Source organism: Pseudorca crassidens, chromosome 6, assembly GCF_039906515.1.
Source record: "Pseudorca crassidens isolate mPseCra1 chromosome 6, mPseCra1.hap1, whole genome shotgun sequence".
NCBI classification, from domain to species: domain Eukaryota; kingdom Metazoa; phylum Chordata; class Mammalia; order Artiodactyla; family Delphinidae; genus Pseudorca; species Pseudorca crassidens.
In genome coordinates, this window is record NC_090301.1 from 58,378,742 (window position 1) to 58,391,245 (window position 12,504).

The 12,504-nt window shown below is 51.5% G+C and overlaps 1 protein-coding gene across 2 annotated transcripts; it reads right to left on the reverse strand.

Annotated features, from left to right (window-relative positions):
- Positions 1-1,673: 1,673 nt before the first annotated feature.
- SP9 (Sp9 transcription factor) lies at positions 1,674-11,330 on the reverse strand. 2 transcript variants are annotated; one of them, XM_067739881.1, is made up of 2 exons: positions 11,158-11,330; positions 1,674-4,044 (listed from the first exon to the last, which is right to left on the reverse strand). In XM_067739881.1, exon 2 carries the CDS (start codon positions 4,009-4,011, stop codon positions 2,620-2,622), a length of 1,392 nt encoding a protein of 463 aa, XP_067595982.1. In that variant the 5' UTR covers positions 4,012-4,044; positions 11,158-11,330; the 3' UTR covers positions 1,674-2,619. The 2 variants fall into 2 exon arrangements, with proteins under 2 accessions (XP_067595982.1, XP_067595980.1); XM_067739879.1 differs by lacking the exon at positions 11,158-11,330 and adding an exon at positions 5,050-5,192.
- Positions 11,331-12,504: the final 1,174 nt, after the last annotated feature.

The following is a 12,504-nucleotide window of genomic DNA, read 5'->3' on the forward strand; positions in this document are numbered from 1 at the left end:
GAAAAGAAACACTCGAGGAAGAGAGGGGCAGCCGAGGCTGCGGGGACAGCAAGAAGGAGGAGCGGGAAGAAGCCACCCAGCGCCACGCTGCAAACGCCCCTCTGGGGACCTTCGCTGTACGTTTTACCGCTACTTTGCTAATTGGCTTTTCACTGCAGTTTGCGAGAAAAATTTTGTTGACTATTAATAACAACAATTTATTTTTCCCCCATAAAAATAAAAACATTCATTCAAGTTCCCAAGGCAGTCATAATAATAAAAAAATTCCCCCCCACTGCGGCTGACTTTACTTGCATTTCCTATTGTGTGGGGAGCTTTTTAGAAATATTTTTATTCTGTAAATATGTACTTTATTTTCTAAACTAACATTTTTTCGAATTGGGAAATTATCTCATTTACCAATTTTCTTTTCGTCTCTCCCTCTCTTCTCCCTCTTTTTTAAACTGGGGCTGTTAAGTTGGTGGTCAGAAGACAAAGAGAGTGAAAATAATTTTCATTTCAATAATTGCCTTCTGGTCAATTTAACTGTGCCTTATTTTGAAAGAGACTGTCTAAATGAGATTCCTGTCCCAAATGTGTTCCCAGGCCTGATCCCAGCCTTTAATTATTCCTGAGTTTTTTTTCTTCAGAATAAGACGCCGCACTGAGTAATCACAAAGAAGTCAGAGAGCATCCTTGAACCTTTTCAGAAGCAGCGCCACTGATATTCAAATAACCTGCGAGGGCCATTTGACGGCGCGGGGACCTAGGCATTTCCAATTCACTATTTGCATAGATCAGCCGTCTTTGAAAAGGAAAGGAGCAGTTGTCTTCCATAACATTAAAAAGCCTAGTTATCAAATCAAGTGCTTAGTTTGGGGGCTTTTAAAACGTTTACATTTTATCTCAGGTTGCCCTTTACCGTTTGACATGCAAATTTGGTGCAGTTAATTTAGACAATTAAAAAGATCTTCAAGGGAGCTTTGTCACGGAGAATATTTGGAGTTTTCCCCGTGGACCAGCTGAGATAAAGTTGGCCAGAACAAATGATGTCTAGGAGATTAATTAGATATTTGATAAGACATGAATCCCTAATAAGGGAATACAAGGCACAGGGGGCTGCTGTGTGCTCTAAGTCAAAATTAATAACATTTAACAAGATTTTCATTTAGGCATGAAATGTCTTTTCCGGGGTATTGACTCTAGCGATTTATTCCCCTGAGTCACCTCCCAACGTAGAGGGTCTTGGGAGCTACGACTTCTTTTAAAAAGCTTTTTCCTTTCAAAGATTGTTTTAAAACCGCTTTACAAACAAACCCACTGGAGTTTCGTCAGACCCCTCCGGGAGGGGTAGGCACCTCCCCAGTTAAAGCTGCCAAGGACCTTTGCTTTTTTGAAGGGGCTCCAGAGTTTTAAAATGTCACCTTTTGAGAGCTCTCTCGTTTAGTAATACAACTACACCTTCTTATAACCTAATTTAATTTACGCTGTTAATATACAAATAAATAATTTGTATATATACAAATAAATAATTCTCACTTCTCAAAAACGTATCGCTTTTATAACTCACATAAACCTCACATCACCTAAAACTAACTTAAGGGATTTTTTTCCCAACAAAAAAAAGTCGGCCCACTTAAAGGTTATTGAGGGGGTAACAGGATCAAAAAAAAAAAAGAAAGTGTATTGTTCAGAGTCCTTTAATAATACCAAAGTGAAAATATGATGTCACGATTTTCTTCATACAGATAAACGCATTTAATTTCTTTAGATGACCTTAACTTACGTGTTTGTGAGTGAAATGATAACTCAACATTTTAAATATCTTTTACATATATACTGACTTTCACAAAGTGCATCAGAAAATTAAAAAAAAAACTCCCTGAATTTCAGGAATTCACCAAAAAAACTCTATTCGAATGAACATTTACAAGAAAATAAAAGAGAACACAACCTTCTGAACCCTATTTATACAGATGTTATGAAATACAGAGAAACTGTCACTAGACTTCCAGTTTAATTTCTCACCTTCGGCCTTTTTTGATGCTTCCTTTTATAAGAAAAAAAAGTCTTATTGTAAGTAGATATCAAGCAGGACTTGGAGCATTTTATATATAATATAATCCACGCAAAGGGTCTGTTTTTATAGGTCCCGTTTGTTTTCAAATGTTCTGACAGTCCTTTGCAGGATGGTGACTTGCTTTTGGAAAAAAGGACAGAGAAGGGTGGTGGAAGGGGGTGGGCGGTGGGGGAGGACGGAGCGTTTCTGTGTATTGCTCTTCGCTCGAGAAGTTTGTGCGAGTGGTAAGTGTGTGTGCGCGCGCTCGAGTGTGCGTGCTTGTGGTTGTAGGTCTCCGGTGTGTGTGTGTGTCTGTGCGTGCAGCTTTTTAAAGTGTTGTGTCGAAAGATGCTTCGCTTTTGTTCCTGGACCACGCGTTTGATTCTCGTCTGGGCTCGGGCAGCAGAGGGGAGCTCCTAGCGTGGCAGGCAAGCGGCGGCCCGCGAGCCGGATGCCGCTCTACCTCGCGCCGGCCCGGGGGCGGCCGTGGAGCTCCCGCCCGTCCATACCCCGCTCGCCCTCCGAACCTCTCGCTCGCTCGCGCTGTCTCTACTCGCTCGCTCGCGCCTCTCGCCCGGCCTCTAAGAGTCGTTGGGGCCAGACGCGGCTTCCTTGCCTCCTGCCGAGGCCGCCGCCGCCGCCGCTGCAGCCGCCGCCGCCGCCGCCCGGGCGGCACTGACGCCGGAGTCGTGCAGGATGAGGTCGGGGGACTCGGAGCGGGGCGTCTCCAGGTTGCTGGCGTCCGTGTCACTGTCGCTGCCCTTTTTGCCCCCGCCGCCCCCGTTGTGCGTCTTAATGTGTTTGCTCAGGTGGTCGCTGCGCATGAAGCGCTTATTGCACACCGGACAGGCGAAGCGCTTCTCGCCCGTGTGAGTCCGCAGGTGCCGCTGCAGCTCGTCCGAGCGCGTGAAGCGCTTGCCGCAGAAAAGCCAGTTGCACACGAAGGGCCGCTCGCCCGTGTGCCAGCGCAGGTGCGCCTTCAGGTGCGACGTCTTGCCGTACACCTTGCCGCAGCCCGGGATGTGGCAGCTGTGCAGGCCCTTGCGCCGCAGACTCGCCCCGGCCGGGCCCAGCCGCTCCGCCTCCTGGCAATTGGGGCAGTCGCAGGTGGCGCGGCCGGAGTAGCGGCGGGCCGAGCGCGCCGAGCTCCCCCCGGCGGCGGCGGCCGCGGCGCCCGAGATCATGGCGCTGGCTGCGGCGGCCGCCACGGCGGCGCTGGAGTCCGAGTAGGAGGGCAGCACCGGCTTGAAGCCGTCCTGGGCCAGCAGGTGCTGGCTGGTGGAGAGCAAGTGCGAGGCGGCGGCGGCCGAGGAGCCGAGGCCCGTGGAGCTGAAGGCCGAGTGCGTGAGCGAGCTGAAGTCGGGATTGTAGGTGCCGAGCTGCGAGTGCAGCGAGGCCTGGGGGGCGCCCGAGTGCAGCGAGCTCTGGAGCCCCCCAGCGGGGTTCTGCACCTCCAGCCACGAGCCTGGGCTGCTGTGCACGTCCCACCACGACGACGCCGCGCCGTTGGTCACCTCGCCCGCCGCCAGCGTTGAGTGGAAGCCTGACTTGTACCACGACTCGTACGGGTGCGCCATGCCCACGCGCGGGTACAGGCCGTCGGCCGCCGTCGTGTGCACCTTGGAGATGAAGGCCGACTGGCCGCCCGCCTCTTGCGGGGACACCCCGGCCGCCGCCGCCGCGGCCGCCGCCGAGTTGGAGAAGAGGCCGCCGTAGTCGCTGCTGAAAGCGGACGACGTGGGGGACGTGGAGGCCAAGCAGAAGGCGCTGTTGGCTGCGCCAGAGCCGCCCGCCAGGCCGCCTGAGCCGCGGCCGCCGGTGGCCACGGCGAAGCCCGAGAGGCTGGAGCCGAGGTTGCAGCTGGACGAGGAGCGCTTCCAGGGATGGAAGCCGCCCTTGGCGAAAGCGCTCGACTCCGGCAGCGTCGTCAGCGGGCTCGTGTTGCCGATCTTGTTGCAGGTCGCCGCCAGCATGGCCAACGGGGTCGTTCCGAAGCGCGGCTCTTCCTAGAGTGGGTGGGGTGGGGGAGGGAGCAAGGAGGAGGAGGGCAGGAACAAGTGGGAGGAAGACACAGAGTGCACCCGTGAGCAGCCTCGTCCTCCCGCGGCTGGTCCCGGGGGGTCGTGGCTCCCCGGCTCGCGCCTCCTCCCCGCACGCTCGCCGAGGATGCACCGCACCCCGCGCGGGGCAGAGGCGATCACAAGGGCGAGGGTCCCGGCGCTGGAAATTTGTTCTTCAGTGGGACTACAAATCAAAGCTGTCTCGGTTCTCCCCGCCTCAGTCGCTGCAAACCCTGCCCCAAACCGGACTCGAGTCGCTCGCCTTCCGTTCGCCATAAGCCCGCTCGTCTCACAGGAGCCCCCAAATCGCCCTTCGGGGTGAAGCACGGAGGTAAACACATCGACAACAAACGCCAGGTGAGGGCAGAGGCGGCCGAAATAGCGACCCGGGGGTGGGGGAAACTTGGGGCACTCTTCCCAAGGGTGGCTAGGACTTGACTTTTTAACAGAAAACATTTTAAATGTTTACACACACACACACACACACACACACATATACACACAATTACGAAAAGAAGAAGTCCGAGTAGAAGCGACCCCCGCGATGGATTTCAGAGTCACAGACAAACTGGGGATCCGCAAAAGTGTAAATGTTTGTTAACGTGACTACATGGACTGCAAAACAATTAACGCTGTTTTCTGGAAACACCAATGTCGCGTAATTGCAACAATCCCCGAAGCAAGGGGGGATGGGGTATAAATCACGAGGGGCAGAAAAGAAACCTCTAAAACCGAATATTAAAAGGACTTGCTTAACAAATCCTTTTCTTACAAAGACACCTCCTGGGTTCCAATAACTTGGGAAGAATCAGTCCTGGAAATGTGGAAAGTGCTAAAAGAAGCTGAGGCTGCAGTCGGGCAGCAACAGTTTCTCCAGAGCCGCGGACCCGGAGAAGCCATAACGAAAAATTACTCCAGTTAAAACAAGCAAATGCCGCACTTCCGACTTACCCCAAGTATAGACGTGGCCATAGCAGGTCCCTGGGCGGCGCGGCGGGGCCGGGAGCGGGGCTGAACCTGGCGGCTGCTCGGGAGAACTGTTCGGGTACCGCACGGCTCCCGTGTCCCCGCGCTCGCGCCGAGCGGACTCCGGGCTCCCGCCGGCTAAACTCAGCCTAAGTGCTAGGAGCACCCGCTTTGAAGTGCCGCTGGCGGCGCCTCTCACCCAATGAGGGCGCAGGCAGAGCAGACTGGAGCTGCCCCGCAGCCAATCAGACGCGCCGAGGGGCCCGAGCCCGGGCTCCTGGCGCGTGCCAGTCACCGCGGCTGGCGGGGGGGGGGGGGGGGGGTCGCGGGCTAGAGATTGAAGAAATTACAGCGCAATTAAAAATTTACACACACGCACCAAGCCAGGTTTAACTATCGTTGAGACCGAGCCACAAGCCCCCCGAACCTCCCCGAGATGATGCAAGTTAAGACGGACAGTCCTCGACTCTCCACTTGTGGGAAAGGAGGCAGGAGGGGAGGGGGCCCGAGGCTGAGGCCGCACCAGCAAGACCCAAGTGGAGACGAAAATGTCAACGCTCACTTTGTGTGTCCAGGCTCTCACCCGCGGAGCACAACTTCAGCTGGAATCCATCATTCTCGCTTGCGATTTTATCATTGTCATTTATCTACCTAGTTCCTTATTCCCACTGGATTCAGTTTTACTCTCAGAGTCACATTGAAGAGAAGGGGGCGAAGGGACAGCTCCTCCGAGAGGAGAGAAATAGGCCTCTCCGTCCAGGTCTACACCCACAGACTTGCTGGGAGGGCCTGGAGCCTCCCGCATCCCGCCATTTCCCTTAGCGGCCTAAGTGACTTCCTAATTGTCGCTCTGGCCTCTGACCCGGGGGGTAATACAAGTGCCACTCACACCAGAAGCTTCTAGTGGTAATTACGGGCACCCTTTGTACCGTTTCGCCAGCGGCTAGATACCAGGCTAACCCAGTTGTCAAATATGACTAAACAGTGGGACGTGCTGTCTGCCGGGTTTCGCTGGGGGCTGGCGTGGGGGTGGGAAGCATCAGCCCATACAACACGCTGCACGAAGCTGCTTATTTTCACAATGTAACGACTTTGGAAACACAGACCCGCGCGAGCCGCGTCCGCCCCCATAGCCCCCCCGCTGAAGCTGAAGCTTGCTAGGCTGTTTGTTTAACCCGGTGAAAATTTGCATGTCACGTTTCAGCCTGGAAGCGAGTTTTCTTGCCCCAGCTCCAGCCCACTCCCACTCCAGACCGCCTAGGCCTAGAGGCTGCTTTGCAGGGCAAGGAAGCCGGGTTGAGAAGTGGGCTCGCCCCTAGCCCTGCTTTCGTGGACGTGCTCAGGGAGATTCTCTCCCGGACCTCTGTCCACGAGTGCCTGGGACGAGGCCACACGTGGGCGCCTCCACATTTTGCAGTCTGGAAGCATCCTGAAGTCCTCTCCGGATCCTGTCGGTGTGAGGAGACACGTCCTCGGACGGACAACTGAGCGTCCTGGAGCCCCTCGGCACCCGCTGAGCTGTTTTTCTTCTTTCTGGGTCTCCCTTTCTCTTTCTTCTTCAGGGCAGCCAGGGGCAGCTTTTGAACCAGAAATACCAGTGCCCTCGACAGACCTGGGTACTGGTTTTAATGTACCACATTCTCCTGAAAGCCCACAACCTGCTTTCAAAGACATTTTAAACCACGAACCTCAGATGCTTGGGTGCAAAAGGCGAGTTGTTGAGGAGGGGGAGCATGTGAGGAGGACATGGAACTATGCCCCCAGCGTTTTCTTCCTTCTTTTGCAATATCTCTTGGCGCAAGAGTGCGACCACCGTGGCTCTTCTCTCGGCACTGAGATGGAGCCGGCGTGTATCCCGGAGCACTCCGTAGGTGGAGAAGGCTATCTGGGTTGCTTTCTTTGCTAGTCGTTAGAATATCTTTGCTCAAAATGCCTCCCCCCGCACTTTGATCTAAGGTGGCGAAAGCACCGAGGCACGTATGACAGAGAAAGGGGAGAGAGTGAGAAGACCGGCGCGGCTATAATGAAACTCTGTGCCCTGGGGGGTTGTGGTAGCAATCGGCGGGGGAAGCGGGGGGGAAAGGTGTGAAAAGCCCCCGGGACACTCGGGGTGGAGGGGTGAGGGGGAGTCCAAGCAGCCCGGAAGAGCCAGAAAGCCCGGCAGTGGGACCCGGGAGCCCTTCCCAACAGGTGACTTCTGCCCTGGAAGGTCAGACTGTTGCTCGGCTTCGCGTAGAGTCTTCGCGTCGATTTACTAATAGAGGGATTGTTAAGTGGCAGCCAGGCGTTGCCGACTCACCCAGTGCAGCCCCGAGGAGAAGCGCGGAGGTTTTCCCCATCCACATCCTCCCTCACCCCCAACACACGCTCTCCTTAAGGAAACCTGACAAAGTAATAAATAAGACAATCCGAAAAGCCATTTAGCACTCGTGACATTTTCAAGTCAACCATTTAAAACAATTCACGCTGGCACCTCGGGCTCCCGGCGCCTTGGTTGCCTGTCTCTTCTCCTCCTCTTCTTCCTCCTTTCCCCTCCCCCTCCCCCTCCCTCCGTTTTCAGTGTAGTTCCAGCTGTCAGGCTCTCTACGTGGGCACTCGGATATTCCTTTAGATACACATCACCGGATCACAATAAAAGTTAGGAAATCTTCCAAACGATCGCAGGCAGACGCTCCGGGCACTTCAACTCTAAAGTGGGGCCCCCATGGAAATCTTTCAGAAGAAGTCCAGTTTGTGTGTGTGTGTGTGTGTGTGTGTGTGTGTGTGTGTGTGTGACAGTTTTTTTCATTCTCTAAAAAATCTAGTTTTTAAACAAAGATCAATGTGTTATGCTGAAGTGTTGAGCTGACTGTTAAAACATTTGGGGAAATAATGACAGTGTAACAAAGGCCTGGTTTGGAGTGAATCATCACCCTTTTAAAAGTTAAAGCAATTTTCAGGAGAATAGCTTTCAGCAAACGCTTTACATTATTCAAAACGGCCAAATAATGCTCTATTATAGCGCCTGAATGCTGCCAGTCAGCCTCTAAGTGCAATTTGTGCAAAGGCCCCGGTGCCTTATCTCCACTTCTTTATAAAGAGGTGAATATAAAACAATTTCTTCCAAACCCAGACAGAGAGCACGAAAATTGCTTCCCTTTCTGCAATCAGGGCAATTTAACTGGAGTGCAATTAGCACTATTAAATGTCGATTCTGCATAAACAAATCTGACTGAGCAGCGAAAGTGGGGTGAGAACCTCATATACACTGAAACTGATTTTTTAAAATTATGTATCCGGGTCCTTTACAATTGATCCATGACGTTTTCATCTTGGAATATATTTACATCGTAAATACACTATGGTTAAATCAACATAATTTTTTTACAAAAAATTTCAATAGGAATCCTAATAAAGAAGAATGGGGTAATTAAAGGAAAGAGTTCACTTCCTTTGAACAAATATTGTTTCCCCCATCCTGCCTCTCCCGAGAGCTTTGATCTGAGCAACTGCTCAAGTTGCTGCATTTAGTGGGCAAAACCGGGGAAACAATTCCGTCATTAGCGCGGATCCGAAGGATTGGAGCTCCTACGCCACAGGAAAAAAAAAAAAAAAAAGCTTCTCCCTGATGCACAGGGAGACGGGGGAGGAACAGTTATCTTCTGAATAACTCGAAATATTAGGTGGCTGCCCAGTCTCCCAGGGGCTTTGGCCAGTCGCAGAGTTGAGCAGCGGATATACTGCACAGGGGTGGGGTGAGGTAGAGTTGGGGAGACTAGAGGATGTGGGCGAGAGGGGAGGAGGAACCGAAGGTTCTCACCTGGGCTCTGCTAGCTGCTGTCAAAGCCTCGGCCACCAGGACCTGGGTGCCCGGGAGCAGGGAAAGGAGAAGCCAGGGAGAGGAGCCCGTAAAAAGCATTTATCTGACCTGTCCTCCTCCCGCATGCCTTTATTTATTTGCTTAGCCACCGCTCTCCCTTTCTGGATAATTTGCGCGATTAATTATGCTTTTCATTTGCATGATCTACACTACAGCAGTGATTATCAGGTCAGCACAGTGTGGGATTTGGGGAGATACATTAATAATGAGTTAAAAAACAAAACAAAAAAACCACACACACGAAAAGCTGCCCTTGTGTACCACAGTCACCTGCCATGAGCAGGGGCTGAGGAAGCCAATACAGACCATAGCGCCTGTTGAGTCCAATGAGTCTTTTCCGCAGTTGGAGTTTGTCAGTTATGGGTGAAAATGAAATGCAGCTTTTGATTACAAGGGAATCTTTTATAGTTAACATATCTATATTTTTAAAAGCACTAGCCTTGAGATCATCTGGGTGGAGAAAATAAATTGAAAACTGAGGAACTCTCCCACAATTTCCATTGAGCTTTCATTTAGTATTTGTTCTATAACACCCTCATTCCATCCCAGCCCTTGCAAATAAAAGAGCCAGGAAGGATCACCAGGCCATTGGAACTTTCATCTTTTCTCCATCTCAGAAGTGTTACTGCTATTTAGAGATGGCAGGAGATGCAAATCCGTTTTGTCTATAAGGTCTACTGGAGAAACTGAAAACGCTTAGTCTATTAAGTACACTCCAAACATTTGCTACACAACTAATTTTCTGCTGCTAGATGTATCTGGGCCATATATTTTAAGCCTGCCTTGATCTGTTTATCTGAGCCAAAAATGCATGAACAATTAAAGGAAAGACTCTGGTGTGTCAAAGGAAGGAAGGTGACTGTAGACTGTGTGATGATTTTAATGACTGCAATTATTGGAAGATTATTCGACAAGCATCATAGATTTGTTTACTGCCTTGCTTGGAAACTACGGGGGGCCTATTCGGCTTGGGGTTTTACCTTCCTCCCTCCCTCACCAACTACCACAGAAGGGTATTAGACCTAAGCAAATGTGCCATTCACTGTTGGCTTCCTCCTTCTCTTTTAGGGCATTTCTACCAAAATGGAGCACATTTGTGTCTCAGCGAACTCTAATCGAACCATCTTTGGAGATATTAAAGCAATCTTTTCACTCAGACCTTAAGCTAATATTTTTTAAAAAGCCAAAGGCCAGGGAATTCTGGTCATTCATCAGCTTCTCCCAGCCAGGGTACCAGTTTCCTCAGTTTTACTCTTTCATACGCAGGCTTTGAAGAGACTTCCAACTCTCCCTCCTCCTTTCAGGGTTTGAAGGAGGCACAACTGCAAGTTGTGAAACAGGACTTTAGGCATATGTCCAGGACTCCATCCATACTGGAGAAAGTTTGGCTTTTTCTTCCTTCCTTTAACAGTGTCCGCCTCCCCCATATTATTTTCTATCACAATTCCTAATCTGACGCTGTGAGAAATAAGTAAATAAAAAGAAAAGGTATGACTAAGAGCGGTTTGTGGCTAAGGAATTTTTTTACTGTATTATATACAGACACAAGGAATGCAAATAAGGAAGATTTCTTGTCTGATAAAAGCAAAATCATCCTGTCTACACTAATCAATAAATCACAGCCTGGGCTTTGCTCATTAGTGCAATTTGAAAGAAAGAAAGAAAAAAAGGTATAGCAAATATCCCTAGTAAGCCCCCTTTCCTCCCTCCCCTGAGACTCTGAGACTGCAGATGACCTGGTCATCGTGGTGCTCTTCCTTGGTCTGGAATCGAGAACCTTCCCCGTTCAAACCGGAGCCTTCAGAACTCTGCAAGTGGCAATTAGGAGCCTATTACAAGCCATTAGATTGATCAATGTACCTTAAACAATGCAAATGATTTATATGGAGAGGAAAAAGAAAAGGGGTGGGGGGGAGGACGACTCCATATCCTTCACATTATCGCAATGTTCTGGAGAAAACACGGGTCCAGCCTCTCTTCATCACTGCTTAGACCCACCAGAGCGATTTATTCTGAAAACTTTTCAAGCAAAGACACAGGCTCCCCTGGCTCGTTCGATGGATGGCGAGGTGCCCATTCTTTGGCCCTTTTCTCTTCTTTTTAAGGAAGAGCTTAGAAGGACCGAGGCCGGGGTTCACAGCGACGCCACTCCCCCAGCGGAGGACACTGCCGCGAGCAGTCCCAGCTGCCTCCTTTCCCCGGGTCTGTCCCCGGAGACGGGGAGGATGACTTACAGATTTGTTTTAACGGAGTGTTCGAGTGCGGTGTGGCCTCCTAATTACGGCAGGAACACACAACCATTAGCCCTTGAAGTTTCAGGCGCGACTCGGGGAGGAGCCGCGACCCAGCTCCCCGCTTGCACACGACGCGGGGGAGGGGGCGGTGGGGAGGGAGAGAACTCCTCGGAACCGACCTCCTCGCTCGGGCTGACTATTTCAGCTAATCTAACTGGCGAAGACAAAATTACAACAGAGCCAAAGCGATCAAAGCAGGCCCCTGCCAGCCCCCTCCTCCCGCCCTCCTTCCCGCCCCAAAGTCTGTTTGTAGTTGTCTCCTGAACTGCAGACTCGTCGGTCTTCTCACGACAAGGAAATTCCAGCCAGTTTTTCCAGAGCCTGAAAGGAGAGGACAGACGCACTTCACACTTCCCAGGGGAGAATTCCCTTTGTCTTATCTCCCCCTCCCCCAGTCCGCCCTCAGCTCTGAAATGGGGGACAGGCAGCGGGCCTAAAGACCCTGGGCGCGGAGGGGGCGATAGTAACCGAACCCCACGTCCAACTCTGTCCCTGTAGATCCCCTCCCCCTTTTCTCCTCTCTCTTCTTCTCTTTCCTAACCTTCTCTTTTCCTTTCTCCCTCCCTTTTTCCAATTCTCTATATCCTCTTACCACTCAAGTCTTCTCGCGGGCTCCAGCGCCTAGAGCCTGGGCAGGCGCAGTTTATTTCCCGGCCTTAGTGGTTTGGCGGGAAAGGGCTTCGTCCTGGCTTGTCCATGGGTGTCTGGGACAAATCATTTTATTTGTGTCTATATGTGGAATGGGAAGCATTCCGGGTTGATAATGGGGCACAGAGGGAAGAGGGGAAAAACAGAGAAACTGCATGCATTGGGAGAGTTGCCACCTGTGTCTTTTGCAGCCAACCTGCGATGGGACCCCAGGATACGGAAACTCTTCTAGGCGGTTGGTGACCTCACACACACACCCCTCTCCCCACAACCGCTCTCATCTGTCCTTTATTACCCCATATCTTACTCTCCTGAGTTCTTCCTTGAGTTGCTTCCTTTCATTCCCCACCCTGCCTCCCTTCCCAGGACTTCTCAGGGCTCTACAGCTTAGTGAGAGATTGAGAAAGAAGATCGGTTAAGAGTCCCACCAAGCACCCGGGTGCTCCTGTGACATCTCCGAGAACAGGCCTGTCCTGGGCCGACACTTTCATGCTTTCTGAATTTCAGCCACTCTAGCGTCCTCTCTTGTCACACCCACCCCCATCGAGAGACCAGACTGACACCTCCACCCTGACTCGCCTCTTGAAGTATCAAGAGCCGGGTACACGGAGGGGCAGAGGGAGGCTCCGCACACATTAG